Below are 27,741 nucleotides of genomic sequence, written 5' to 3' on the forward strand. Positions count from 1 at the left end.
AACACCATGGTAGAGGCTTCTGCATATTAAATTGGTCAAGATTGCCAGACCCAGTTTATCACAGCACTGCCTCCTCCATAAGGTTACTTGCAGGTTACTATTCCGTAAGGGATTGACTTGCAGGACTTTTCCGCCAATATTTATGATGACCCTTAACAAATGGAACTAAAACCTGGCCCTGTTATTAAAGAATATATTCTAGATCTCAGTTGATGGAATGCAAATAGCTACAACTCCCAGAACCAACCCATGTATAACTGACTGGCTTTGATTACCCACTGAGACTGATATAAACAATGCACACTCTTACGTTGTTTTATTGCTTTTCAATAACTGCAACTCTTTCAGAGTGAAAAAAGCTATTTTCTATGACTGCAATATTTTCACCAGTTCTGTGTTCTTTTTAAATCTAGTCTTGAGGCTGTTGCAGAGTGACTTTCTCGCCTCTTCCCCTCCATAATCCCCTTCATTTGTATGGATTTGTTCCTGACAATCTGTAAGACACAAACAGGAACAGGCCAGTTTTATTCACATGGACATACTCCTCTTTAAGTGTCTCTCAGCTTTCAGAGCTTTGAAGCAAGCGACCCACCACAACCTCCTTCAGCCAGGAGGATGCTGGCATTTGCTGACAAGGTCCAGCACGGATTAGTCTGACTGCTAAACTGCTGCAGGAACGGACACTCTCTGCCTTACACCGCATCTAACATTTCAGTCCAGATTTCAAACACCCCTTTGCAAAGCAGGGGTAAGTCTCAAATGCTAAAAACCTGCGTTAAATACATATACCAAGAATATAATGTACCGAGTACATGGTAAAAAATATGCCTTAACACATATGGTGTCTGAAAAGTTAAAAACCAGACATTAACACTTACAAACACAAAACAAGAGCATGATCAGAACAAAGGTTTACTAAACTTGACTTTTTCTGAAATACTATAAAATCTAACAATTATCAGTTGTCTCTAGGACATGCAAGTTAATTGCGTACTTCAGTTGAGCATAACAGCCCAGTATTTCTGACGTGTCAGCAGTGCGACTCCACCTGCCTCACAGCAATCCACCCCTGGAAAGGCTGTATGGCTCAGGCTACTTTGAAGTCTCCGGCACACTTTGGAAAGGCAACCGCTGGGCCCGTTTAATGTGCCAGTCTCCTGCGGCTGCTGGCACTGCAGCCGCTTCCCTTCCATGCACCTGCGTCCCTCCCCGTGCCACAGGTCTCCGGAGCCAGGTGGCTAAGGCCGCCCCACCCGGACAGAGGGCTGCCCACAACATCCTTTAAAAAAAGCCATAATTAACTCAGCCTAGAACTTTAACGCACAAAACCCCGCACACATCACGCACGCACGGAGTTACCACCCCGGGAGCCGGTTACAGGAGCGGGAAGCCCCAGCACGACCGCAGCTCTGCTGCAGGGGCCGGACGCTCCCCTTCGCCCCGTCCGGCTGCGTACCCGACCGCCCCGCTCCTGCCCACCCCACTCGTGCCCGCCGGCCCCGCTCGTGCCCGCCCCACTCGTGTCCACCCCCCGCCGCGTCCCCGCGCCCCCCGCCGCGTCCCTCCCCGCTGTGGCAGCGGGAGCGCCGCCCGGGAATTAGTATGCCAACAGCAAAACTATCCTGTTGCTTAATAATATATATATATGTATGTACGTGTGGGTGTATACGTATACACGCGTGCATATATATATATATGGCCTGCCAACTTCGGGGGGTCGCCGGCAATGCTGGGGGCTGCGCGCGTTGGGGGGACCCCCCCGCCCCCTGTGCAGCACCCCCAGAACAGCGGTGGGTGGCAGAAGGAGCACCCGGGGAGCGGAGGGGAGGGGGCGGAGGGGCCGAGCCGGCCCCTCGGTCCACGGCAGGAGGAGGAGATACCCCGCGCTGCAGCCCAATGGGAATAGTGGCGCTTCCCTTTCTCCCGCTTCCTTTCTCCACCCCCAGCCCCGGGCTGGGGAGGCGGGAGGCGGCAGCGCTGCAGCCCGGCCACCGGCGGGGCGCGGGGCCACTAGCAGCCCCGCACGGCCCCTTCTCCGCCTCCGCAGAAGCACCTGCCGGGGGAAGGATGCTGGGGGGCAGCCGCCCCCCGCCGCGGGAGCGCGGGCTGGCCCCGGAGCCGCCCCGGCGAGGAGGAGGAGGAGAGGAAGAGAAAGGAGCCGGAGGGAAGTGGGGAAGTTGTGCCTTGCCCGCCCCGCCGAGAGCCGGAGCCGTGGGCCCCGCCGGGGGGGCGCGGGCCGCCCCCTCGCTGCTGCTCTCGCTGCTGCTGGGAGCCTCGGCCCCGCTCTGGCTGCGGGCGGAGAAGCTGGGTGAGTGCGGGGGGCGTGGGGGGACCCCGGGGTCCGCGCCGCGCTGGGGCGAGCGGCGGTGGGGGTGCCGGCGCCCTCGCCTTGTCGCCCTGCGGGAGCGTTGCCTGAGCTGCTCTCGGGCTGTGTATAGTTGACCTGGTTAATCCTCGCCGGGTTTATCCCCGTGTCTGAGTAGCTGCGAGATTAACATAGTAACCGGCCTTACGGTGAATGTATACTACGGCTTTCTTGATCCTTTGTTAATTAGGATTTTTTTGTTGTTGTTGTTCTAAGTCAAAGAAGTAGTGGAGGAAAAGTCTCCGGCAAGTTGCGGGCGGGAGGCAGGGAGCGGCTCCGGCGGTCCCCGCGGTCCCCGCTGCCACCTGGGCGCCCGGCTCCGGCCGCGCCTCATCGGCCCCGGCGGGAGCCCCGTGCGCGGCGGTCGCCTCTCGGGCACCGGCAGCGGGGCCGGGGCCGGCGGCCCTTGGCCCACAGCTGGATACCGGCAGGTCTGCTCTTCTGCTGAGAAAGAGAAATGCCCTTACTCGTGCCGGCACAAAGTTTCGTGGGAATCTCAAGGGGCCCTTGTAAGCCCTTTTGTGGTACTGCAGTTTGCTAAAATTAGGGCCCAGGTACTATTGTCCTCACCCCGTGCTTTCATGCGGCTCACGGTTAAGCTTCCTGTGTAAATTACATCTGCCTTCTGCTGCCGAGGAGTTGCCCCCTTTTGGCTGTGGCATTGCGTGGCCAGTGCATCCATCTTAGAAGAGTTCGCTGACAGCTACTGGTAGCGTAGTTAACACTGGAAATTAGGCGCCGTAATGAGCTTGACAACACGTTCAGATAAATTAATAGTCCCCGTATTAATGTGGCAACTTGGCTACAAATTCCAGAACCCAGTGCTGTGCATTAGCATTGCATTCAGGTAGTGGTACAAAGTACTTTGTTGGGCTGATTTATACTTGTTTTTCCCGTAACTTCCTATTAATGCAGCTTTCTGATACAGATCTCCACAGAAGGGAGAACTTGGTATGAGTTTTGTGTCGCCTTCCACTTGCCAGCATCATGCCAGCTTTGCTATTCTGTCCTCAATATGTTTCCCCCGTTTGAGACTCCAACTTGATACGCTCCAGGAAGTACATATGTAGCAAAGAAAAAAATATTCCTTCAGTCCCCTCTTTTCATCAGTGTTTTGGCAGGTTTTTTTATTTGTTTGTTTCTTCTTTCACCAATGTTTGTCTCACACGTGATGACATCAAGGATAAAGTCATTTGGAAAGTCAGTTAGAAATACTAAGTTTGCTGAGATTTCTGGGGCTTTTAGTGCATACAGTGGCACTAAGCATTAAGTATGAATCCTACTCCTGTTCTGTATTCCCAAATTAATTGGTAAAAGCACTTATGTTCAAGGCCAGGTTGGATGGGGCTTGGAGCAACCTGGTCTAGTGGAAGGTGTCCCTGCCCATGGCAGGGTGGTTGGAACTACATGATCTTTAAGGTGCCTTCCAACCCAAATAACTCTAATTCTATTTGTGAATCTATGTTAAAAAATGTTTCTACTATCAAACCAACAGCATGGAAACACAAGTACTATTTTGCCTGGTTTTCTTTGGACCAAACTGAAATTTGCAAGATAGTCTGTCCAGTGTCTAGAAAGCAGAAGAGAATTTTGACCCCTGTCTTCCCTTTCCCCTCGGGGAGCAGTTATTCTGTTTGTTTGTTTATTGATATTACCCTATAAATTAGGGGCTAAGTGTTCTAAAGTCACACCAGTGGAGAAAGGAGATAAGGGTAAGTGGATACAAACTTCCTGTTATGCAAGCTTCTTGACTTCATTTAAAAGTTGTAATGGAGTGCGCAAAGTGCCAGAGTGAATCAAGCTTGAGTTTCAGCTAATTCTGCATCTTGTCACCACTGGTGTCTCCCACCAGCTGGTTCAAAGAAAGATGCGCTGGTTTAAATATATTGAGTTAAAAATACGCATTTTTAAAAATATAGTAGTACATTTTTCTGGCTTCTCATGAGCTGTCTGTACAACCTGCTTTTTTCATGACCAGCTCACCTGCCTCTTCACTTTTTCTGGAGGGATGTTACAGAACAAGGGTGAAGCTGCCGTTACAGCTTCTGTTTTCTTACTTATGTTTTAAATTAAGGGAAGGCCTCTTTTTTTCACTTGGCTTGGTTACTTCATAGCATGGCTCGTTATCTGAGTGTGACTGCAGAGCCCAAGTGTCTGCTCTTTTTCTGCTCTTGAAAATGTGTTAAATGTGTGTGTGGTTCGAGGACACCTATGAAACATGGAATAATGATAGGAAAGACAGCATTTAGTGAGCAGATTCTAATTAAAACATTTATAAGCTTAGCAGGTTTCACCTGGGGACAAATATCACATCTATGACTGTCCATGAGTAATAAAGAGCTTTGGGATTTATAATAGAAGGCTCTTTTCCCTTTTTATTCTGCTGTATGCCGATCTTTAACTTCTCTTGCGGTTTCAGTTGCCAGTTCTTTGCTGACAACTACAAAATACACCTTGCTTCCCATCTGCCAACCTCATGCAGCCATACCTGACCTGGTATCTCTTCTCAAAATCTCCTTCCAGCAGTTCAAACCCAAGGCAGAAGGGAGGCAAACCTGAACATGTTATCTTTGCCTTTTACTGTTCTCTTGTTTTTTCTTCTGGCCTCATTGAACAAGACCTTGAACCACGTAATTGTGGGCAGCAGAAATCAGAGTTGAATCCGAGTCTTCTCAGAGTTTTGAGTCTTCTATTACATTTCTGACCAGTAGGACTTAAAACTGACCTGAGGGTTGACTGTTTGTAGGAAGGCATAAGAGGAATGGGGTTTTTACTCTATTAAGAAGAAGGTTTTAAGCCACTGCTCTTGCTGAAACTAATTTATTTTCACTTCATATAAAGTACAGCAATGGAACTAGTTCATGTGGGCTTTGCAAGTGAGCACCTGAACATGAAGTTTGCTTGCAGTATTGCTGGGTCTGTTGACAGGTGTGCCCAGCGCCCAGTTGGAAGAATTGATGGGCAGTAGACTTTTCAATGTTTTGAGGCAAGGCTGTTATTTAATATGACAACAGCATATGCAGTAATTATGAGAGATTATGCTTGTTCTCAGGGGCTTGTAAAAACCCATACTGAAGAATATTGGTGTGATCGTGCTAGTCCACTTTGCATGCCCGTTTCCAGCAGTTTGAAATGCAGACAGAGATGAATCTTTCGTGTACACACACATATACCCACCCACCCCCCAGTTTCTGAATATAAGTGATTGATAAATTTTCCGTTTGTTTGCATTTTTCCTTATGTCTGCTTCCTCCCTTGACTCCCTCCATCTTGCCTTGTGAATGCTGACTAGAATCACTAAAGAAGGAGGCAACAGTTTTCTGGTTGCAGTTCATAAGCAATGCGTGTACCCACCACATGAAAACTGCAATGTTTTCAGTCGCACAGACATTGTTATAAATAGCTCTAAGCCTGTTATATGTCCTTCTCTTTAGGTTATCCAGGGGATGTATTGCAAACAAAATTAGAGACAGGGAGGCCACTGGGAGTCTTGCTGACAAAGGAGGGAGAGAAAGATGCCTTGGGAAAATTGTTACCTGCATATGCATGTAATGTGCGGGGCTGTTGAATCCTACCTATTTTGTGAAAAATATTTGTTGACTTGCATATGCAAAATACACAAATTTGTATTTATCAAAACTGTCACTTCAGTCCACTTGAGCTACACGTGTAGCCCAGTAAAAATTAGTTTGAAAAACACTGACTTTGAGGATGCTTACACTGCTGTGTAGATGCCTGAGGTAGCTTCTCAAAGCTATTTTAGGTACCAGAAACAGTATAGTTTTGAAAGCCCATCAGGGCTGACACATCATGCCAAGAAGTGTGGTCCTGAGTGATGGTCACTGAAGTCCTCAGCATAGACGTCGCTGTAGTTTGGGGCCGGCTGTATTGTATCACATGCCCTCCTGTGGCACGTACTCATCAACATATGGGTTTGCACCATCTGCTAAAAATAAAACAAGCCAGACAAAATCAAAATAAAATCCTTCTGACTGGATTCAGTGGAATGGTATTGGATCCCAACCATCTGCAATAAAAAATGTTAATAGCACCGCATAAGAATGAGCACACAACTTCCCCAAAAGGTTTAATTAGCGTTACAACTGGGAGTAGGAAACTTCAAACTGGGACAATCTAATAGTGATGTTTAAATAAAAAGGGATAGTTGTTTGACTAGTTTTAGGAGTACAGATATCTTCATTTTAGCTTTCAGAATAAATTACAAACTATCTAATTAAACTGATTTTTGCCTGTGAAAATTTTGTCAGTGCTAAAGCCCCATTTTTGAGGTTGGCTGGATGCTTGCACATAGAGAGGCTGCCAGTAGTTATGGTTAGGATTGTTGATCCTGTGTAATTAAGCCTGAGAGCGTTATGAGGAGGAAACATTTTGGTCTTTCCTCCTCTCTCTTTCCTTGTCTCTTCTTCTGACAGAGCCAGGACTTGCCTCTCAGGGGGTTCCTTCCAAGACGTGAAGTCTTAGTTTGATGGTGGTGAGGCTTTCTGCCTGAGCACGGTTTCCAGTCCCAGCGCGACCTTACTCTTTCTGTTACCCTGGTGGGATGGGGTGCTGTCCGGTGGCAGCAGCTGCCTGTGCGGCAGCTCTGCACTGCTTTTCCACGTAGGCAGAGGGAAGGCTGAGGGTGCCCAGGCCGTGCTGACTTTGCTTGTCTCCAGAGTTTCAGTAAAGGTGTTCTCAAGTGCCATAAAGAGGGACAGGAGAATAAATGTGGAAAGCAGGGCAGGACAAGGCTAGAAACCTGGACCTAAGGCCTCCTAGAAGACCATGATCTTATTTTTGATATTTAGAATCACACATCTAGGCTCAGGCTGCTCCTATAATTACAATAATGTTCATCAGGCTTTTAGTAGAGCTCTAAAACATTGTTTGTTCCCTCAGCTGCTGCATAAACCTTGTTTCCATCACAGTTTTAATCTTGTGTTGTTCATTTCTGGCACTTCCTCCAGAAATTGTTCAGCGATATTGAATTTCAGTCTAACGCTTTGACATTAAAGTTGGAATCATGTTGATGTCATCTTCCAGATGTTCATGTCTACTGAATAAAAATTATGTTTATTTGTTCTATTTCAAATTACAAAAACACATAGAGAATTCTGGGTGCGATCCCTCATGCTATACAAAGGCCTGTGTGTCCTGTCAGAAATCAAACAAAACTTTTCTCCATGGTGTAGTAGGAGAGACCTCAAAACATTGGAAATGTGGGTGGATTTCTTCACCCATCCGAACAGAATGGCTTTGTTATGTGCCTCGGCCTTGTTGTTGCAGCTGTGGTAACTGCAGAAACTACTTGTATTTTGCTCTGGTGCCACACCAGTTCTCTGTTGGTGGGTTGCTTTGACTTTAATAGTCAGCTATGCTTCATTTGTAAAATGACCTTGTAACAAACAAAGTCCATTTTGTTCTCCAGATGAAAAACTGAAGGAAAAAATATATTTTAACCTGTGAAATAAATTCAAGCATCCTGTGGGTCTCCCTCTACCAGGAGGTTTTGGCAGCAACATCCAAGGTGCACACCAGTGCTGCTGCCCTCCCTGTTGTCTCAGCTTGCTCCTAAAGCCAGGGGGTATTATCCCATGTTTCTTGTGTCAGCACAGTGCAGGGAAGTTGAAGTTGAAATGTTTGGGAGCCACAGAGCTGAAGGCTTTAAAACAGAATTTCAATAGACAAGCTGTAATATGAAGTATTGTGCCACATGCGGTGAGTACTTGGGTGGTCACGTTAACATTTTCAAACCCAAGGAGGAGTCAGCACTTGCTGATCTATTAGTATTTAGTCAGAGACAGAACAGGCATAGCTAAACTCACGGACCTTAAAACATGCTGATTTTCAACAAGTGCTAACGCTTGTTTTTGAGAATGAATCTACTGATTTTTTAGATGAAATTAAGTCCCTGTGTTCTCTAGGTGGAAAGCAAAATAGTATTGTATCAAACTAAATCGAGCAGCTACACTGAGGTATTTACTCTTGAGATGAGTGAAAAACTGTTCAGACCTTTCTGCTGTACACTGTTTCAAAACTTAAGAACATGATTGTTTGATACAACTGCTAATCAAAAAAATCCAGTCAAATAGAATGAAATTATGGAGTTTCGGTGTAAGTGGTATACACAGGGTAGCACAAAACATTTTCTCTGTACTATTTTTCAGATCCATTTGCAAATACCTTTTATGCAGTCTCATATTAACATGTCACAGAGCATGCAGAAACGGCACTGTGGATCAAATACAGTTCTACAACTGACACTGTAGTACTTAAGTAACAGTGTGACTGCTTTCCTTTTTTTTTTTAAAAAAAAAATTCAAATATTTTTCACAGCAACTATATGTAACCACAATGAACCAGACAGATTACTAAATTTCCTGGTTTATGCAGTCTCAGAGTGTACCATTCTGGTTAATATCTTGATGATAAGTATCAGGCAGGCTGGTTGCGCGAGAATGCTGAAAAAAGGCATTTCTTGCCTTCAGTACTCGAGATCAGGAGCCTGATGTAGCTTTTTTGGCCATACTTTCGTCTTAGTTCAGTTAATTTTGGGGTCCATTTCTACTGGGCTTGTGAGGAACCACTTGTTATATTATATATGGAGGAAATAGCTAGTTTCCTAGAAGCTGGGTTGACTGACTCAAAAAGCAAAACAGAAAATTGCATCTGGCTAGTAAATAGCAATTATTGTTTTAATCACAAACCGATTAATTTTCACTTGAGATATTTGTTAATTTATACCTTGGGGATAACGGGGTGTGTGTGTGTAATTTGCATTGAGAAAAGTGGTGTGCTTTCTGTTGTCCTTTCTTACTAACAAACCATGTATTCCACCCTGGCATATGAGCGAAAACGGTGAATGTGTGCTTGTTCAAGTAAGCTGGGACAGGTTTGATTTCAAAAGAGACCACCCTTCGTTACTGATAACTGTTTATCTTGCTTGACTTGTATCACACTAACAAGGGAATTACATATTATAAAAAGGGTGATGGTGGTTTCATTCTATCGTGTTCAGCCATTTCCTCCTACCCAAATTGAAGCTGTTCTGAAGTCTTGCCTTCCCACCTGCTACAGTAACTGGAACAGTTCTGCTTCAGCCTGTCCCTTAGCCTGGTGTCTCTGAATTTCCTGTCCCTGTGGGTTTGTCAGTCCTTAGCACTGCTGTGAATATTCCTATTCCTGTGCCACCCAATATTCGAGTCTGGCCCTGAGCTTGCAGCATATGTTTCCCACACAGTCCAAATTCGGTGCAATATACTGTAAGTTAATCTCCAGTAAAGCACAGTGAAGAGAAAAACCTTGGAAGAAAACAGATGGAGAAAGTAGAGCAAACAATTTGCATATATATGATATGTCTCTCAGTTAAGATTAGCATTTCCTACTTTGCCTGAAAAGCCCTTAATAAAAATCCAACTGCATGTTTGCCTCAAATCAGTAGAATCAGAGAAAATGCCCTAATGCCACAATGTCCCCCAACCCACAGGGAGCCCAGCATGGGGTGGGGTCTCCATCTTCCGCTGCGGTCCCATGTTCCTGCTATGCTGCAGGCAGAGGACAGGGAAGAAACCTCTGTCTCTGCAATATTTGTTCCGCATAGCCTTTATAGCACTGAAGTATCACTGGGGTCCTGAGTTACTCTACATGGCCAGCTGGTGGAGGAGCATGAGCATCTTCCCGTTTGTGTACCATCCTTCAAGGTTCCCTCTGAGCATGCAGTTACAGCAAGTGCTTGGGGATGAACTTGGTGCCTTTTCTGCACTTGAAGCCTGTAATGTGGATATATATCTTAAAGTAGGCAGGTATTTGTTAGAAAACAAAAAATCAACTTCCCTTTTACAAAAAGGAGACTCTGCACTTAAGATTGCTCTGAAATTTCCATACATGCATAGCTCTGTCCTCATATCTCTTTCCAAAAACACACAGACCAATAAAGTGTTGAGGTGGTCAATCACAGCAATATGCCACCTCCATAAACAAAAGCGTTGACAAATATTAAATGCAGCTATGCAGGAAATAAATAAAAATTTACAAATCTCTTTTGTTGCAGCAGTAAAAAAGGCATAGAAGCTTTCTCACACCCACAAGCTCGAGAGTGCTGTATTTAGAGTGCTGAAAAGCAAATTCCAGTGCTGAAACTCACTTCTGTGGAGGACTACATTTGGGTGTACTGCCTAAGTCCTGAAAGCAGTGACTAAAACATACTTATTTTTGACATGTACTCCAGTACTGTCTGTCTTTCACAGATTGTGATGGAACTAGATAGTGATCCTGAAAAGCAAAGGCAAACTAGTTTGCTACTATTTGGGTATTTAATAGAAGCAAAGCAAGAAAATTGTATGATGCTGTTTACATTTTTGTGTAAACCTTGTCTCTCATGTGTTACAGAATCTTGTTCTTTATGAAGTGCAGCAAGTTCTTAATCCTGTGTCCTCATAAATAATTAATGGAAAAAGGACTACCAGGGTGTAGCTGCCGTTGTCTCCTTTTGGCACTGTGATTTCTGTGGTAATCCGAATTGTCATATCACCGAGGTCTCATGTGTGAATGTAGCTAGATAGTGTTAGGTTTCATTCCAACATTAAGTCCCTAACATGTGTATGCAGATGAGATGCTTGCTCTCCAGAAAGTTATTTGATTAAGCAGCAAAATTAATCCAGTCTTTATGGATACAGTGAAACTGGAAGAGTTTCAGTATATGAGTTTCTGGCTCACATTTGTGTTCATTTAAGTAAGATTTACTCTCCTACTTGTTAAGGTTGCAAACCTGAATGCTGGGTGTGAAGTTTCCTCTTTGGTGGAACATGACTTCCTGTTGATGGAAGAAGCTGCTTATAAGGAGATTTCTGCTTTGTTTTTGCATTTCAGCAGCTAAATAAATAAAATCTCAGATCTTGCTGGGTTTTTGTCTTTGCAGACTTCTGCAAAGGTGAGAGGTTTCAGGGGTAGTAAAGGCTGCCTGGGTTGGTTGTGGCAGTCCTGCAAAGTCACTGCCATGTAGCTCAGCACAGCTGGAAAGATTTCCCTGGCTACTGGCATGTGGCAGTGCTTGCAGTTGCTGTAGAACTCTCTTAACTTTGAAAAACGGTAGTACAGATGTAAGCTACTTTGCTGGATAAGACACTTAGAATGGTTGTTAGGAGTATTTTTTTTTCTATACTTGATGATGGCCATCCAACGTGGTTACCAAAATAACTTTGTATATTTTTGAGGCAGAGCATCTCCTGAGGCTGGCAGCAGGGGACACCCTGGGGAAAGCCAGCCTCCGCCCGCAGCCGGAATCGCAGCGGGAGGGGTGGCAGCTTGGGCACACGGTGGGAATTTGTGATTTATGGAACCAATTGGAGATCATTTGCTGCTTTTTCATTCCTGCTTTAAGAGGGACATTACAGTAATAATGTCTGTGAAGAGGAGGAAAAACACACTGTGGTTTGTTTGACCTTCTCCTTTTGCATCCCTTTGAAGCCGGTAAGTAAATAATTTGGGCAACATATCAGCACTCCGCAATGTTCCTTTCTTTTGCTGTTCTACCTTCTGTTCCTGCTCTCTCAGCCCTCCTCCAAGCCACTGCTTGGTTAGCTTGGGCAGCAAAATGGGTGTCCTGAGGAATTGCTGCAGCACAGGGATTAGAATGTTTCCTGGGAATCTAATGGAGTCAAACAAATGAAAATGCAGTTCAAAGAAGAAGTTTACACACTATTTATTTTGCATTTTGCAAAGTAATACTTGCAAAGTATACTTGAAAGTATACTGCAAAGTGGGGGACTTCTTCCCTTGAAAAGATATTAATACTAATTTAAGGACCATGGAAGATTGCAGTCACTGTTTTTTCAGATGATTATAGACTTGGCCTTAGTTTTCAGTGGTTTATTTGAAAACAGTTTTTGCTGTATCCACAAAATATTGTGAAGAATGTAAAGCTGGACTTCTGAAAAAAACTGCCTTGGATATATATACTTCTTTAGATACAGGGCTCAGCCTGCTGCTCAGGTGGTGTAAATGGCATCTGCCCCGAAATTGTGGTTTGTGAAATCCCCAAATGCATGTGGTCACCCCCACTGCTGCTCCCTGTGACGCCCGTGGCTCTGTACCCCAGCACCACGGGGGAGGGGGACTGGGGTTGCTCACCTGCTCAGTAATGCCTCAGGCCCACAGTGTTGCCCTTTGTTTTTGTTACCTGCTTGAGCCCATTGCCAGGAGCAGCACAGAGGCCTGACACCTTCATCGTTCTCTGGAGAAGTGACGGGTTCAGGTCATGGTTGCATGGTGGTCTCTCTCTCTCCCATTATGATGGCTCAGTGAAGAGCTGATGCTCTTGATGCAGGTTTGGCAGTGGAGGGATTGGAGATGAAATGCTTAATTCTGGGTTTTACTCCATCACCTCAGAGCAGTGAAGGTACAAACCGTTTGTGTTCGCAGTGTGCATGATTCTGTTAGTGCAGCCGTATGAAAACCTGAAGTGTTGTCAGACCACAACAGTGGATTTGGATGGCATCTGGCAAAAAGTCTTGGTTTTTCCCTGGTCTTTTCTCCTATCCCACATGAGCAGGGAGGGCACAGGTTTGGCTGGAAAGAGTTGCTTTCTTTTTTAGATACTTGTCTGTTCTTACGCATAACTCAAATCTTCTCTTAAACACGGGCACATAACTCCTTCTTGACTCAGTTATTATTGTATCTTTTAATAAGCTGGAGTTATTGAGGGAAAGCAACATGGAAGATGAGGCGAATTTCACTTCTCCCTGTGGGGCTTCTCGTCAGAGCTTGCAAAGCCGTACCTTCAACTCAGTGGCATTTTCTTCACTTCGGCTGTGTCCATTTGCAGCTGTGGCTCTTCAGAAAATGCTGATTTCTGGCTGAATCAAGAATGTAGGTATACAAACTCAGTTTTCTTGCTCTCTCCTCTCAAGGGAAGGAGGAGTTGGGAAGGAAGAAGGACAGGCTGGCAGCGCCCCACTAGCTTTGCACCCTGGCCTCCACGCAGGGTAGGGAGAAAACACCCTGTCCTGGGCACCATCATGATGGTGGGCATGCAAAGGATGTCAAACTGGGGGAGAGGAGGCGGAGAGGGAAATTAGGTTGCTTTGGGTGTCTTCATCCCAGTGGAAAGAGATCAGCAGCCAAGGGGCAGCAAGTAGTGGGAGCCTGTAGCCAGAGAGGCTGAGAGAGAAATGCTGGTGCCTGACAGGGCTTGCGCAGAGGGGTGGAAGAGGACAGGGAGCTTCTGGCTGTGTGTGTGAGCACACCTAGGTGTAACACGTATTTAGTGCTGGAGTGAGTCCAAGTCTGTTATTAACTGCTTCGTAAGGGTGAATCAGAAGGATGAAGGTGGCAGCTGTTTGCTGCCAGGATGTTGTAGCAATGCTTCTGAAAATGTACTTTGATATCATGCTATGTAGCTGTTTTGTAGTTAGTGGTATAAATGTGTTTCATGAAAGATGCAGCATGTGGAAACTTTTTATAGCAGTTATTTGAAAAACTGTAATCTTCTCCCTAACTCAGAGGGTGATGTGCTGAGTGCTTGGATGAAGGCAGGGTACGTGTGCCCTTATGTGTGTGAGCAAGGGGTGGAAAAGCCTGGGAGACAGGAGTGAGAGGCCAGGGCTTGGCTGTGCACTGGATTTGGGAAGAGGTGGGAGTAGAGTCAGCCTAGCCAGGTGATTTTGGGTGGCAGGAGGGTACCTGAAGGAACCAGCATCATTTTCAGAGGTCTCTAACTCTGCTTCTTCTGGGATCAACTCCATTTTGCTAAAGCCACAGTATCTGTTGGGGCTATGTCCAGGGCAGCTCACAGTGTGGGGCTGGAGCTCATTCGTGGGCATCGATTTCATTGCCTACATCCATCCTGGGCAGGGTAGATCCTGGAAGGCGCCCTTGTGCCCATGAGCCAGCAGCCATGGTCAGACCCAGCCCAGACACAGCTACTTGGAGCTACGCCTTCACCTTGTCCTACGCACATCCATCATGCATGTGTCTGAGGATGGGAAATGGTGCTGCCTGCCAGCCACCTGGTACCTCCTCTTGCCCTCCCCACAGGGACATGTGCTGGTGTCTTCTGGCAGGTTCCCAGGTTTGGTTTCACATGCAGGCGCAGCTCTCAGCGAGCACCGTGTGAGGGGGCAAGGTGCAGGCGGCGTGCCCGCTTCAACGGCAGAAGGTGCCGGTTGTGGTTCTTACTTGGGGAGTTATTTCCACCTTCTGCTGTAGGAGGCTATTTTTATCTGTGGTAAACAGCCTTCATTCCAGCGCTGTGTGATCTCTGGTGCAACCTGTGCGTAGGCCAACAGGCGGGCACCCGCGATCCAGAGACCATGATCTTGATCTTTATTCAAATGCCTGTGGGAACTTTGTTTACAAAGCATGTTTGATGTGCTTTTAGTAACTCTTGGTGCTGAGGAGAGATTTTATTAAATCTAAGTGTGTTTTGTCTTTCTTGTGCTCCAAAGATTTTGCTTTGCTCTTGTCCAGTGAGAAGTGGTGAAACCTGGATGTCCAAGGCAAGGCTGCCAGCTTCTTGCCAAATGGGGTGATAGAAAGCAGTTTCCTAGAAGTAAACAGTAAGTGAAAATGTAGTGTTAGCCAGAAATCCTGCATTGAACTGACCAGCTGAATACATGTATTTCCAGCCAGAAGAACTGTGCCAATAGAAAAGAGTGCGAGATCGGGTATTTAAACCATAGTTTTCATAAGGGGAAGCAGTTGTGTTTTAAATGGAAACATATCTGAGGCTTGGTCAATACATCTCTATTGAAAATCAAAATGTAATGTGGAAAATAATGTTAAGAACCAAACTAATGGTATTATTGTTCACATTTTTCATTTGAAACTGTGAACAGGGATACGTTTTGAATTCCTTACAGTTTGCCTTCATTTCTGAGCCCTTGATATATAGTGGGATTGTATTTTTAAATTTTTTATTACATTTAGTCATTAAATCTCTCTTTCAATGAGTTACCAGATCCTGAGTTTTATTCCCCCTTCCCTCCATACCTTCACACTCCTTGCCTAGGGTGCATTTCCTAGCAAATTTCAGTCCAAGATTTTTATTTTGCTGTGGTAATCTTGCTGAGAAATTAAACATTTAGAGCTGCAGTCAGGCTTCTCTGTAAGAAGCAATAGTTACTAGGGCTTGGTCTGACTTTTTGCACGCTGCTTTGGTTCTTGTGGTGAACAAGCTTTTGTCATGACCTTTTCCTTTGAGGCAGACAGAACAGAGGCAACAAGGGATGTTACGAGGCAGGATGGTGCTGTGCTTGCCTCTCACCAGCTGGAGTGTTTGAATGACCATGCTTCATCAGTGAAAAGTCGGAAAATAGCATTTATGCTTTCTCAGCTCAAAAGGTATTCTGGTGTTAATACGCTTCAACACTGACTGAAAGGCAGATGTAAAAAAAAAAAAAAGGAGTTTCCCTGGGAACAAGACCTTGTATAACCTCAACGGAGATTGGCAGGCTGAGGTGTCTGGTGCCCAGTTTTGCCTGTACGCTTTCTGCAGAAATACAATGCTTTGTGACCTGGACAGCTGTCAGGGTCTTACCATGATAGCAGTGTCTTTTCAGTTTTGTACCACAATGGGTCCTTGGGGTTGTACCGATGTGACACAGGCCAGAACATAGCCCAGCGAGGGAAGACTGTGCAACACTAGACTTTTCATTTTAAGGAGTTCATCCCCATGACATTTTGTTGTGGCTGTGTAACTTTTCCCTTTGTTTTTTCCTTTTCTTTCCCAATAAGGGTAAGTTGCAAACCACGTTCTGGGTTGTAGTTACTTTATTTTCATCAGTCCAACTAAAGTAAATGCTTACTGATAGAAACACACAGTGTAAATTAAAGGCCACGGGCAGTTCTTTTTTAGTACACAGCAGTTGGCTACACAGGCAGCAAGGTTGTCCTGTGTCCTGCTGCACATGATCTGGTTTTACACTGCTTGGATCTTTGTGGACACCTCTCTGGGTTCATAAAGTTGATAGCTTGTGTACTGTATTACTCTGTATATTTTTATTCCTGTTGTAGAAAGTTTCCATTAAAAGATGATTTGCTCAAGAGGCCAGTTTGCCTTTCATCCTGAGCATTTTCCTATGTATTATGAAATCAATAATGCTTGAATAAAAAACTTGAAAAATGGATGTGTCTTAAAGTATGCGAACAAGGAGCTCTGAAAAAAAATTAATATGTTTTATGGTGATATGATTTTGGATCTATGTCTTCTATTCACCGCTATTCCAAGCATGAACCTGTGACAAAATTAAATTGTAGGCAAAAAAGCTAGTGATAAAGATAAGGCTTCAAAATAAATTCTGTTTCTTGTGAAAAAGTGGTTGAGTGAGTTGGATGAAATGGCAGTGTAATTATATAGTAGCAAGTTGAAGTTTGATAGCTTGGAGCTTATCTTTGCACAGCATGCCACCTTCCCCCCAACCCCTGGTATGGCACGTTTCTTTATCAACACTTCATTTTTAGTTGTTCATTTTAAAATAATCTTATCGAACTTTAAATTTGTTCCTCCTAGAGATTGTGGAAGGAAATTCAGATAGTCATTGAAGTGCACAGACCAAAACAGTTTTACTAAAATATCCCCAAAGGTAAAATTTTGGGTAGTTAAAGTGAATATTGTGAATTCCCAGCTCTGCAGGATTCTTTATTTTATTAACACTTCTGGAACTAACATTGGTTTTGCAGTGATAAAGGATAACAGAATACAAGACTCATGTAAATAGTGCCGATGCCCTAACTGACCTAAAACCAAGGACTGCCTGTTATATGCCCGTATCTATGGGACTGGTTCCACTGTTGCAATAGTTTTCATGATTTGGAAGATTCAGCAGAATGAAATGGTTTAAGCTTTAATATATACATTTTAAGTTACTAGTACACTTTTAAATAGTTCAGCAAAAATTACTTCATTTAGTAGTCAAGGTCTTTTATCTGATACTTGCTTCCTTCCCCTCCATGGATGCTTCCTGTTTTCCATGTCCGTCCCCACATCCCTCCATGTATTTCCATGTACCTTTTCCTGTTGTCATGCGTTCTGCTGCAGCTGCTCCTCCAATGCCTCTCCACCAAGGAAAGGCTCCAAAGCTGAGCTGGCTCCTACACAGCACCACAGAAACACACTTTGTGGGCACCTACCTTCACCCCTGGAGCAAGGAAGCGGCACCACTTAGATCTCCAGGCATGCTACCATGAAGCAGTCCGTGTACCATTAACAATGCACGTCCCACTTCTGTAGCCCCTCCTGTGGTTTTGCCTTGCCCCCTGGGCTTTTTGTATTGTGCAAGTGGTGCAAGCAAACCAACAGGAAAGTAAGATGAGTCAGGTCTGTGACAGTACGTAGTTAAATCATGTCTGTGCTTTCATGTGTGATTCAGTTACCCTCTCTCTGATGGTTCTTTCTATGGAAATAAATTGTGGAACAAGAATTGGGAGAAAACAGTTTAAGGAACCATCCTACCTATTACATGTGGAATTGCACCTTCAGAGTTTCAGTAGGATTTGGCTGTAAAACAGAAAGCCAGAGAGACTCTGCTTGTACAGGACTGTCAAATACATCTTAGTTCATGAGTATTTCCAGCCCTCCTTTCTCCCGCTTTACAAGAGAAATATGACTGTGTTTATTTGTTGCCAATGTTCCAACGATAGCATAACTGAGGTGGAGTAAAACAAAATGCTTTTTTAAAAGGTGGAAGCGCACGTGAGATGATTATGTGACCAGCATTTTCTTATGCATTTTTATTGAGGAATATGTTTTGTTTCCCTTCCTTGTTTCTTCTCCTGCTGCAGGGGATGGATGTGGGCACATGGTGATGTATCAGGATAGTGGGACCCTGGCATCCAAGAACTATCCCGGGACATACCCAAACTACACTCTTTGTGAAAAGAAAATCCAAGTGCCTCCGGGAAAACGCCTCATCTTAAAAATTGGAGATCTGGATATCGAATCACAGAAATGTGAATCCAGCTACCTTACCATCCAGAGCTCTTCAACATTGCATGGTATGTAAAAGATAAGGCAGTGGTTGATGCATGAACTGGTAGAAATGTGAGTAAAGGCTGGGTCAGCAGAATGGAAGAAATGTCAGCTTTTGTCCTTTCCTCCTCTTTTTTTGTATTCAAGTGTGCTGTTCTCAGTATGGGAGGCCACTGACCGCACCGTGTGCTGCTCTGCCAAGGCTGGAGGTGCTGCCATGCTGCTCTGTGGAGGGGCCCACCGGGGCTTGTGCCTGCTTCTGGCGCATCCACTGCAGGGGCTCTGCCCTCAGGCCTGCAGAGCCGTACTGTCACAGCTTTGGTAGAGCAAGTACGTGGATCTGTATCGGCCCTGTACCCTTCTCGGGTAGCTCACGGGCTAGACAGAGGCGAGATGAGAAACTGGAGCCAATGATCCTGCACGTCTCTATTTCCTAGGCAGTTCAGGGCTCAGAGAGGAGGTAACCTTTGTTAATGCTACCTATTAGACACTGATAACCTTTGCTAATATACAGGCTTTAATACTCGAAGACATTAAATATGTGCAGCCAGTCTGCACTCCTGTGAGAGATTTGCGCAGGAAGATAAGTGAGTAATCTGCTACAGCTGTGCACTTAAAACAGTCATAATGACAACGGGATCCCCCACAGGGAGAACCTGAGGCCATTCTCAAATCAGTTTTCTCAGCCAGTTGTTGCTGAAACTTTTGATCTGCTCTTTCTAGAAGAGTCAAACTGATTTTCAAGTCAGTGCACCCTTTTTCACAAGTCCAACTTAAAGTCAGGGCTGCAAGAAGTTCCACACTGCAGAAAGAAACTAATGGATTGACAGTTCATAAAATTTTGCCTGCTGGGAGTGGGCTCTAGCCCTTCAGTCAGCTGAGGCTGAATGTGCTGTACTGGACTTAACAAGCAGAATGGATTCAATGGGAAAAGACGATGAAGAGATGAGCTATATAGAGCCTCTGCAGGTTTTCAGCTCACCCAGCTCATTGCTTGGCTCAATAAACTGTGTGGCTCTCCTAAGATGAGGACTCATAAGATATCTTAGTAGTAGGAGGGGGTGATTGCCTTTCATTCATGAGCATGATAGGCCTATCACTCATCTGGTAAGATAAGATCAGGTGAAGTATTATAGCCTTGCTTGCAAAGGAAGGTAAAGGTAATTATTGTTCTCATGGGGGAGTATACGTTTTGAAATTGCCTTTGCTAAGAGCGGGTAGTGACGTGTTGATGCCTAAGCCTTGCATAGAGCTTGATTTGAAGCATAGGGAACATCTCTGTGTGTGCTGGGATGGTTTTTTTATGTTGTTTCCTTCGTTTCAGATTGGTAAGTAATGAGTTGCGTTCAGCTGAAGCAGTTTGTACTTGGCAGTAAGAGATTGGTGATGAGTATTGCATTATTGTATCTTTGAACAATTTTTATGGATGCTATCTTGACAATTGTAATCAAAGGCTTTTCTAGGAAACAAGGATAAATCAATATATTGTTTTCTGAAGTGAAAAATCTTGGATGTTGATGGCAATTCCGGCTCCTTACACGTCAGCCTGAAGGTATCTTCATGTAGTTCAGTCTGCAGTTACTCAGCCTGCAACCATGAAATACCTGTGTGTTATGCAATGAAATCCATATAATGAATTTCTTTAAAGTATTCCCCCACCCATTTTCAGACCTGACTGGTAATGTCTGGTGCATGTGGACTGTAAATTTGCATTCGCAGTAACGAACTGCACAATTAGCAGATTTTACTCATATGATTAAACAAGTTTTATAGCTTAGGCAGGCATACCATCTGTAATGGTTTTTGTGGTCTGCAGCTTGCTGTAGACTTTCCCACTAGCATACCTACAGAGTCTCTGCTCTACATTCAGGTAAATCCATATGGAAAACCAGTGTGGAAATAGCACTGTATGCATAAATTCATAATATTACTTGTATTTTAAAACACATGGGAATTCATAGATGAGATAAGAGCTTCTGTAAGTCGGTTGTTTCAATAGTCTTGCTATAGCTCTGGGGTTTAATATGCATTTACATAAACAAAAGAAGTTTTGTGAGTAAGCACTGTGAAGTCCATTCAGCCTGTTAAATGACCTTTTAGGTAGCTGTTTCTGAGCCTAGATCTCCTCTTTGCAACCCTCCCCTCTTCATGAACATCTACAGGCAGGACGACACCTTCCCTTTGGCCACGAAGATATTGACCTTTGCCATTGAAATCTTTCACTGGACAGTGGAGAGTTGAAAAGATTTTGCAGGCATTGAAAACATCTGTGCAATTAAAAACTAATCTTTGCATGTTTTCTGTATTTGACCTGGGTTTAAAAAGGAAAACCTAAAAAGCCAAGTATGAAAGCTGGTGGTGTGAATGTTACTCATGTTTCAAATTAGCCAAGCAGTCTTTGCTCTTTATAGAAGAGGTTTGCAATTATAAGACAATAAGGTCTAAAGGGAAGTATGTTTTAAATACCATGCTGATCTCTTCAGCTCTACAGAAGACAAAAGAGAATGTTGGTATGCATACAAACATCTGTCGAGGAGTGTATCTGAAGCTTAGAAATTGGTCATAGGCAAAACACTAGATTATGTGCATAAATATAAAATTAGTGTAAACAAGTCTTCAGATGACAAAGTATTGTTTTCCTTTCAGATTTCTCCCACGTGCTGTCTTTACATTTAGCTGTGATTCATTCATCGTTATAACCTTCTGCTGGGATTCATGCAGTACAGCGAGGAGTAACTCAATTCATGTTTGGGGTATTTATGTTCCATGTAGTAAGGGGAAGCTGTCATATATAAATGAATGGATTGATTGATTTATGTTAGTCATAACATGGATTTCTTCACTTTTGTAAGTCAGTGACTACGGGTTAGGTGACTTACATGCAAGTTTTATTTAAGTTCAGAGCATTCCGTAAATTTTTAAGTTGATAGAATAGTACTATGAATCTAATTCCTTCCTAGAAAAGCCTTGTTTTGTCTCCTAAAGCCTCCCTGCTCAATGGGACACAAATGTGATGCTACAGTTCTTCTCACCTTAGATACTTCTCAGCTTTGATGGACCTGTGAAAGCAGCCACTGCATTTAGATTTCTCCAATATTGCAATCAAAAGGAAGTCATTTTATAATCTTAATGAAGCTCTAAAACTGGAGACATAAAGTTGCTGAACACTGTATCTCTGGGTTATTACTCTGCAGACTATTCCTCTGATGTTCACAGGAGGAAGAAACCTGTAGCAAGCCTTTTCTTTCAAACTGTTAGCTTTGTATCCAGACTTAGATGTGAAAATATTAATCATCAGTTAGCAAAGGTAGTCTAACACCAGGTTTGCTGAAACTGAATCACCTTTGTCTGACAAACCTTTAAATATTAGCACAGCTTTGCACGTGTTGTCTCTGGGGGAAATAAATAGATGATTATGTTCTGTTTCAAAGGCATAGCTTTGCACTGGATGAAAATATGGAGGGTTTTTGTCCCACAGAAGGAAAATCTAGAATAAAAATAAATATAAAGCATGATGTCATGGTGTAGACAAGGTGCAACCTTTACTGAAATGCTTTTCTTCTTAAGTTAATAGCATTAGCTGAGCATATTAAAAATACTGAGCTCTGAATAAGAGCTTCTGATTTTTTAATTAGTTAAAGGAATACGTGAAAACAAGATTAACTATGCGGGCCCTGTAGTCCTCAAGAACAAAACTTTCACTACTTGTGAAGGTGTAACATAAAAATGTTTTAGAAGTTCGACAGGACCTGCTTTTAGTCAGTTTCTTTGAATGTCTTTATCAGATTTCTGTACCTCTTTTGACCCTTCTTTCTTACTTTTTCCCCTCGCTTTCCCCAACTAATGGCTTAATATTTTTTCCCTTAATTTGGTGAGATGATCATTAGTCTTGACTGGAGAGATAGGTGAAAGAAGAGATAAGTGCCTACTTACTTCTCCATTCACTTGCAGTCAGTAGGAGGTTGATGTGTTCCTCTGGGGTGGATGTCAGATCTGCTGAGTGACTAATAATAATTTGGAGAGTTAGTGCAGTTACCTTGTTCTTGCATAATTTATAGCCTGTAAGTAGCGTCAAATAGATAGAGAAATTACTGAAAATGCTTCCTCCTCCCTGCACCCCATCACTGAGAGTTGTTAGACAAATTGAGCATTTACTGATACATGAGTGTCTGACGGATGCTGACTGAGTGTGTGCATGTGCCTGTATGCACACAGGTGTGGGTGTGCAGGAGAACTGAGCGCTTTTTGGATGCCTTCTACCTGTCATTATGACTTGAGGGGATTCATCGAACTGGTCTTTCCTTATTATGTATTGTAATAAGTGTCTTGCTTGAATAAAGGGAGTGTCCAGGTTTCTTTTTTGCCCCTCAAAGGAAACTTGTTATTACAGTATTGTTTCTGGTATTTCAGGAAATCCAGGGAAATGCCCAGACAAGTTCTCGCTGAAGATCAAGTTGAGCAGTTTCTTAACAGTCAGAACTCTTCTAACATTAGGTTTCGCCTGAGTGGTTGCAGTATCCCAAGGTTTCAGCTCTGGAAAGATTTATGCAACGTAGAATGTCTGTGTTTGTTTTATCAAATGAACTCTTTTTTTTTCCTCTTAGTTGCATAAAATGTATTGTGTATTTTTCTGTGGTTTTTGTTAAACAGCTGCAGTTCTTTATTAATGATTCTTAACTGTTGCTGTGCTCCTGTCTTTGGGTTTGGCTAAAACCACAGCCATGTTAGAAGTGGGGGGTCTCACCTGAGGTCAAGCAGGTCAGGCAGACCTACAGCCTGTGCAGGTGGCCCAGAGCCTCCCTTCTTAAATTGTAATTACTTCTCCGGCCTGACGCTACTTGGGTGCCTTTATCACAGTTTTTGGCAACCCTTTGGAAATGTTAACTGAAAGTTATGTTTGTTTTTCCTTAAATGAGAAATGCTTTCTGCTCAGGCTGAGGTCAGACTGTGGTGCACAGAGTTAAACGCTGAATAACCAGCCTGTCTCATGCTGACTACTTTTGTCAACTCCTATCTACTGAGTATTAAACGCCACCTTCCCCATGTTCTGCAAAGGACACAGAGCAGCACTTTTCATCTCCTGGCATGTCCTTGCAGGGTCACATTGGTTATCCCTGCGCATGTGCGTGGCAGGGTTGGAGTGGAGAAGACCTCTCCTCTCAGTAAGGGGGAGAGGAAGAATTACTGCTTATCAAAGTGAAGCATTTGTGTGAAGGTGGAATGGGGATGAATTTCAAAAATGCAGATGTTTTCATGCAATGGGTCCTTGCTTGTTTTGTGGGCTGTTTGTGAAAGACTTGCACTCTGGCTGAGCTTTTAGCTCTTAACGTGAAGCAAGTATAATTTGCGTTCCTCGCATCCCCTGTCCTTCCCCTGCTACTGAGGTACTTCCAAATTGCTTTCTTTGAGAAAAGCTACTGACTGTAAGGATCACAATTTAAACATTGTTTCCCCCAAACAAAAGTTAGGAAATTATAATCCTGGAGAGGTAAATCCATAGGATCATTGCTACACCCATGTAGCGAGCTACATAGCTCACTAGCTATGGCTTACTCTGCAAGTAAAGACAGAAAAAAGGGAGAAGATTCCCTGTTGAACAGAGGATGTCATGCATTGATGTCTAAACTGAGTTTCTTAAGGACCTCTGTGAATGTTAAGCTTCAGATTTCAAATGAAGTTGAGGAATTTGAAAGCAGAACAAGCATAGTAAGGTGAATATGCAATAGCTAAAGAGGGAAATAATTACTTTTGAAAGGAAGCAAAACCCTTACAGAAGAGGCAGAAAGTATTAAGATGTACAGAAACAAATGGCATGTAGGCATTGCCAGCTGGTGTGAGAGAAGGGTCCTCTAGGCACAGTGCTTCATAAGGGAAGTAGAAAAAATAAAGGAACATAATTCAGCAAAGCAATCTCAGGAAGTGTGCCAGAGCCTGGTTGACAGGAGAAGTAAACTAGACCTCATAAAACCAGACAATGCAGTAAAGATCGTCAGATTTGCAAAACAACACTATTAGGAAAAAGACAAAAGCAGTAGACTATTGCTAACATTTAAAATATAAACAACATGTAAAATAGTCTCTTCAGTCTCCAGAGGAACCAGCCAAAGGATATCCACGAGACAATTTACCCTGTATCTTGCAGGATGTTAATATTGCTTGGAGGCGGTGATTCCAAAATAAAAGTATTTCATGTAAGCCGCCTAAACCGTACTAACACCTCAGAAGTTCTGGACGACATTAAATGTTAGTTTAATTATCGAGAATATTAAATTAGGTACATTTGAAATCCCATGGCTCCTAATAGCTCTCCTGCATAATTTAAAAAAAACATATATATTAAAGAATCTGTAGCGAACAGACGGAACCATGGTGGGGTCAGCTCGTTAATGAGACACAGAAGGAAGAAAAGGACCTGGCATCTAGTTGTAGCAGTACTGAAATATGGAAAATACCTACTCAGTTCCATGACATGTAGCACATCTGTTTATTAAATCAAATGCTTTTCTTTGTTCTTAGTAAATAAACCTGCCTGCTTACCCCAGCAGAGCTCCAGCCGAGTCACTTTAACAGGAAGCAGGGAGAGAGACCAGCATTCATGACTTGTTTTTCAAGCCAAATATGCAAAACAACCCACCTCAAACTAACATTAGAAGATGAAAAACTGATAACGTGATCTGGCAGTTCTCAAAAGGGATCTTAAAAAACTTTTGGCTTAGTCCCAGGTTCAGAAATTAAATATTTATCCAGAGTCAAGTCCAAATGCTGCAGTAGAAGTTAGCAGAACCCCTATAAACAAGTTTCTCATTTTCATACCAGACACAAACCAAGGCTTTCTCCATCATCCCTCCTCTCCGCTATGGTTGTACAGTATTCATACAGACAGCCTGGGGAAATCAATAAATCCTAGGTGGAATGGACAGAGAAGAAGGGAACATGTGAGTTTTCGAAGTAGTCGATAAAGTAGTGGTTTTGTCACCTCAATTGCAAGTGGAAAATACTGACTAGTAAATACAGTTTTAAGATGAAGTCTAATGTGCACAGATGCTGATTGGTTTTAATCTTCTAATGTCTATAAAATCTCACAATATGTGCATTCAAGGTAATGGGTAAGTCAGTGGAGAAGAAATCTAGGTGTTGCTGTGGATATAGAAAGTGCATCTAATTCAGGCACATCACGGAGCCTGGGAGACTATCCTTTCTCTGGCTTTACATTAGCGGAAATGGAGGACTGCTGTATGGAAGTGCATAGGAAAGAGTACCTGTGGTTAAAAACAAAGACATTATTTTTTAAAGAGAATTGGAAAACAGATGAAAGCGTACAATTCTCTTATCAGTCAAAACTAAACCCAAAGAATTGTCTTGGCCCTGAATTGGTTTTATTTTCTAAGCATTACTAGTTGTCCTCCTGGCAAATTTCTTGGAAGAGAATTAAAAGGTTAAAAAGGCTACTCAGCAAAACCTTGGCAAAATGGAGAGAGGTGCAGCTAAACCTAAAACAATATTCTGGGTAAATCAAATCAGAAAGGTGCTTATACTGGTCATTTTAAACACAATAAGCACTGAAAAGAGTGGACCACCACCTTTTTCTAAATACAGACTGCATGTGTCTCTAGTTCTTTCAGGGAGTAAAGAACCTCTAAGGCAAACGGGTGTCTCCTTGGTTTCTCTGAGAACAGCAATAGAGGGGTGAGATACCGCTTATATGTTTTTCTAAACCCTACCTCTCAGCTCTCATTTCTGTATTTGATAGCATGGAAATAAACTGTGCTAGACCTCAGGCAAGTCTGAAGACCTGGGAGTGTAGTGCTGATAGGGTATTACCTGAATTACTGAGAAGAAATGCGTTGACATATTTTGCAAGGCTTCCTCAGTTTGCAATGAAAGAACAAGTGAATGTTTTGTAGTAATGATAGATGTCCCCCTATTTTTTCTTTCCAAGTCTATGCAGAAAAGCGATAAACTTACGGAAAATATTTCTTCCTTCATTCATCCATTCCACCAGAAAGTGTATGCTCTTTCTTGCTTCTATATCCTTTAAGGAATTAATCCTGGGCCTCCTTAGTTTTGAGCTACTGATGGGAATCTCTCAGTGCACCAGAACTTCTCTTGGCAGTAATAGCCTGGTAACCCTTCTTGTATTTATTACTTAAAAGTAGAAACTTGTCTTTAGGCATTGCAGGCTGATTTCTTAAGCTGATTGTTTCTGAATTTTTGGCTTTTGTTTGGATTATAAAACTCTTATGTGTCTAGACTATTTTATTTTATTTTACTGTTTTTGCTCATGACATGTGATTTCTTTGTATAATTATCTGGAACGTATGTAGACTTGCTGCTGGAGGAGACACATAAGCCCTGATCCAGCCAGTGTGTGGTTGAGTGAATCAGCCATCTCAATTATACCTACAGAGGAGATAGGTCACTGCCAATGGCTGCGAGGGAGAGAGCCAGAGAGCACTTGTGAGAAAATATGTAGAGACAGTCCATGAGGGAAGAAAAGGACTAAAGCTTTCTCAGGTGTTTTAATTTGAAGAAATGTGATGCCTCCCTGTCTTCTTCCCTTTTCTCTCTCCTGAAAAAAAAATAATCTAAGTTAGCACTTTACTTCTCCCACTGCAATCTGACACAAAAGACCTTCTCAAATAAATCACTCGTGCAGTTGTCTGGTATGACACAGTGTCAGATGCTGTCTTTTTGATAAGTTCATTTCCTAAGCAATTTGTTTAACCCTTTTTATAGACATTGTTTTCTCTGACTAAGTCATGAGTCATTTTCAAACACGAGTACTCCAGGGAAATGTCACACTTGTCGCTTGTTTCCCTGCCTGCCTGGCTTCGCTGTATGATTTTTATAAGCCAAAAGACAGACTTCCTCCTTTGGTTTGTCCAGTTCTGCTGACAACTGGCTGTCGTTGGATCCGACTGGGCTACTCTGTAGGCTGATCTTGTAGTTGTTATAAGGCCAATGAAGTATTCAGGAGAGATCCTCCCAACGGGATCAAGCAAAATGAAGAAGCTCTTAGGAGCCTGTTAGGAAGGGTACCACTCATCAGATTCATGTTGTGCTGTGACTGTAATTTTTTGTACTTCAAAAGTCAGTTCCATGTTGCCCTAAAGTACCCACCAGCAATAAAATGAGGTTATCTAGGAAAAATGCAAGTGATCATTTTTCATCTGGAGGATTTCCTTTAGGACACAAAAGCTGCCATTAACCTTAACAGAACAGGTGGGCTCAGGGCTTGTGAAGGGTCTTGTTTGTTTTTTCTCTTGGGAAACAGAACAGCTTGATGTTTTACAAAAGTCTCTTCTTAGCAGTTTACATTGTAAGTATCCTCATAAATTCAGAAAAGTCTACCCAGACTGCTTTGGATTTTCTGTGTCATCTGTTCCTGAGGGCAGCCAGGGACAAGCGTTTG

The 27,741-nt window shown here is 43.3% G+C and overlaps 1 protein-coding gene across 2 annotated transcripts in view; it reads left to right on the top strand.

Moving 5' to 3' along the window:
- The first annotated feature begins 1,938 nt into the window (after positions 1-1,938).
- The window catches only part of DCBLD1 (discoidin, CUB and LCCL domain containing 1), a 49,612-nt gene continuing 23,809 nt past the window's right edge, over positions 1,939-27,741 (top strand). Inside the window, exons 1-2 of one of the 2 annotated variants that reach the window (XM_055810846.1) lie at positions 1,939-2,308; positions 18,143-18,355. In XM_055810846.1, coding sequence (XP_055666821.1) covers positions 2,068-2,308; positions 18,143-18,355 — 454 coding nt within the window. In that variant the 5' untranslated portion in view covers positions 1,939-2,067. The remainder of the gene's footprint in view (positions 2,309-18,142; positions 18,356-27,741) is intronic. The other variant, XM_055810844.1, reaches the window with a different exon arrangement.

Source organism: Falco peregrinus, chromosome 7 (assembly GCF_023634155.1).
Source record: "Falco peregrinus isolate bFalPer1 chromosome 7, bFalPer1.pri, whole genome shotgun sequence".
NCBI lineage: Eukaryota > Metazoa > Chordata > Aves > Falconiformes > Falconidae > Falco > Falco peregrinus.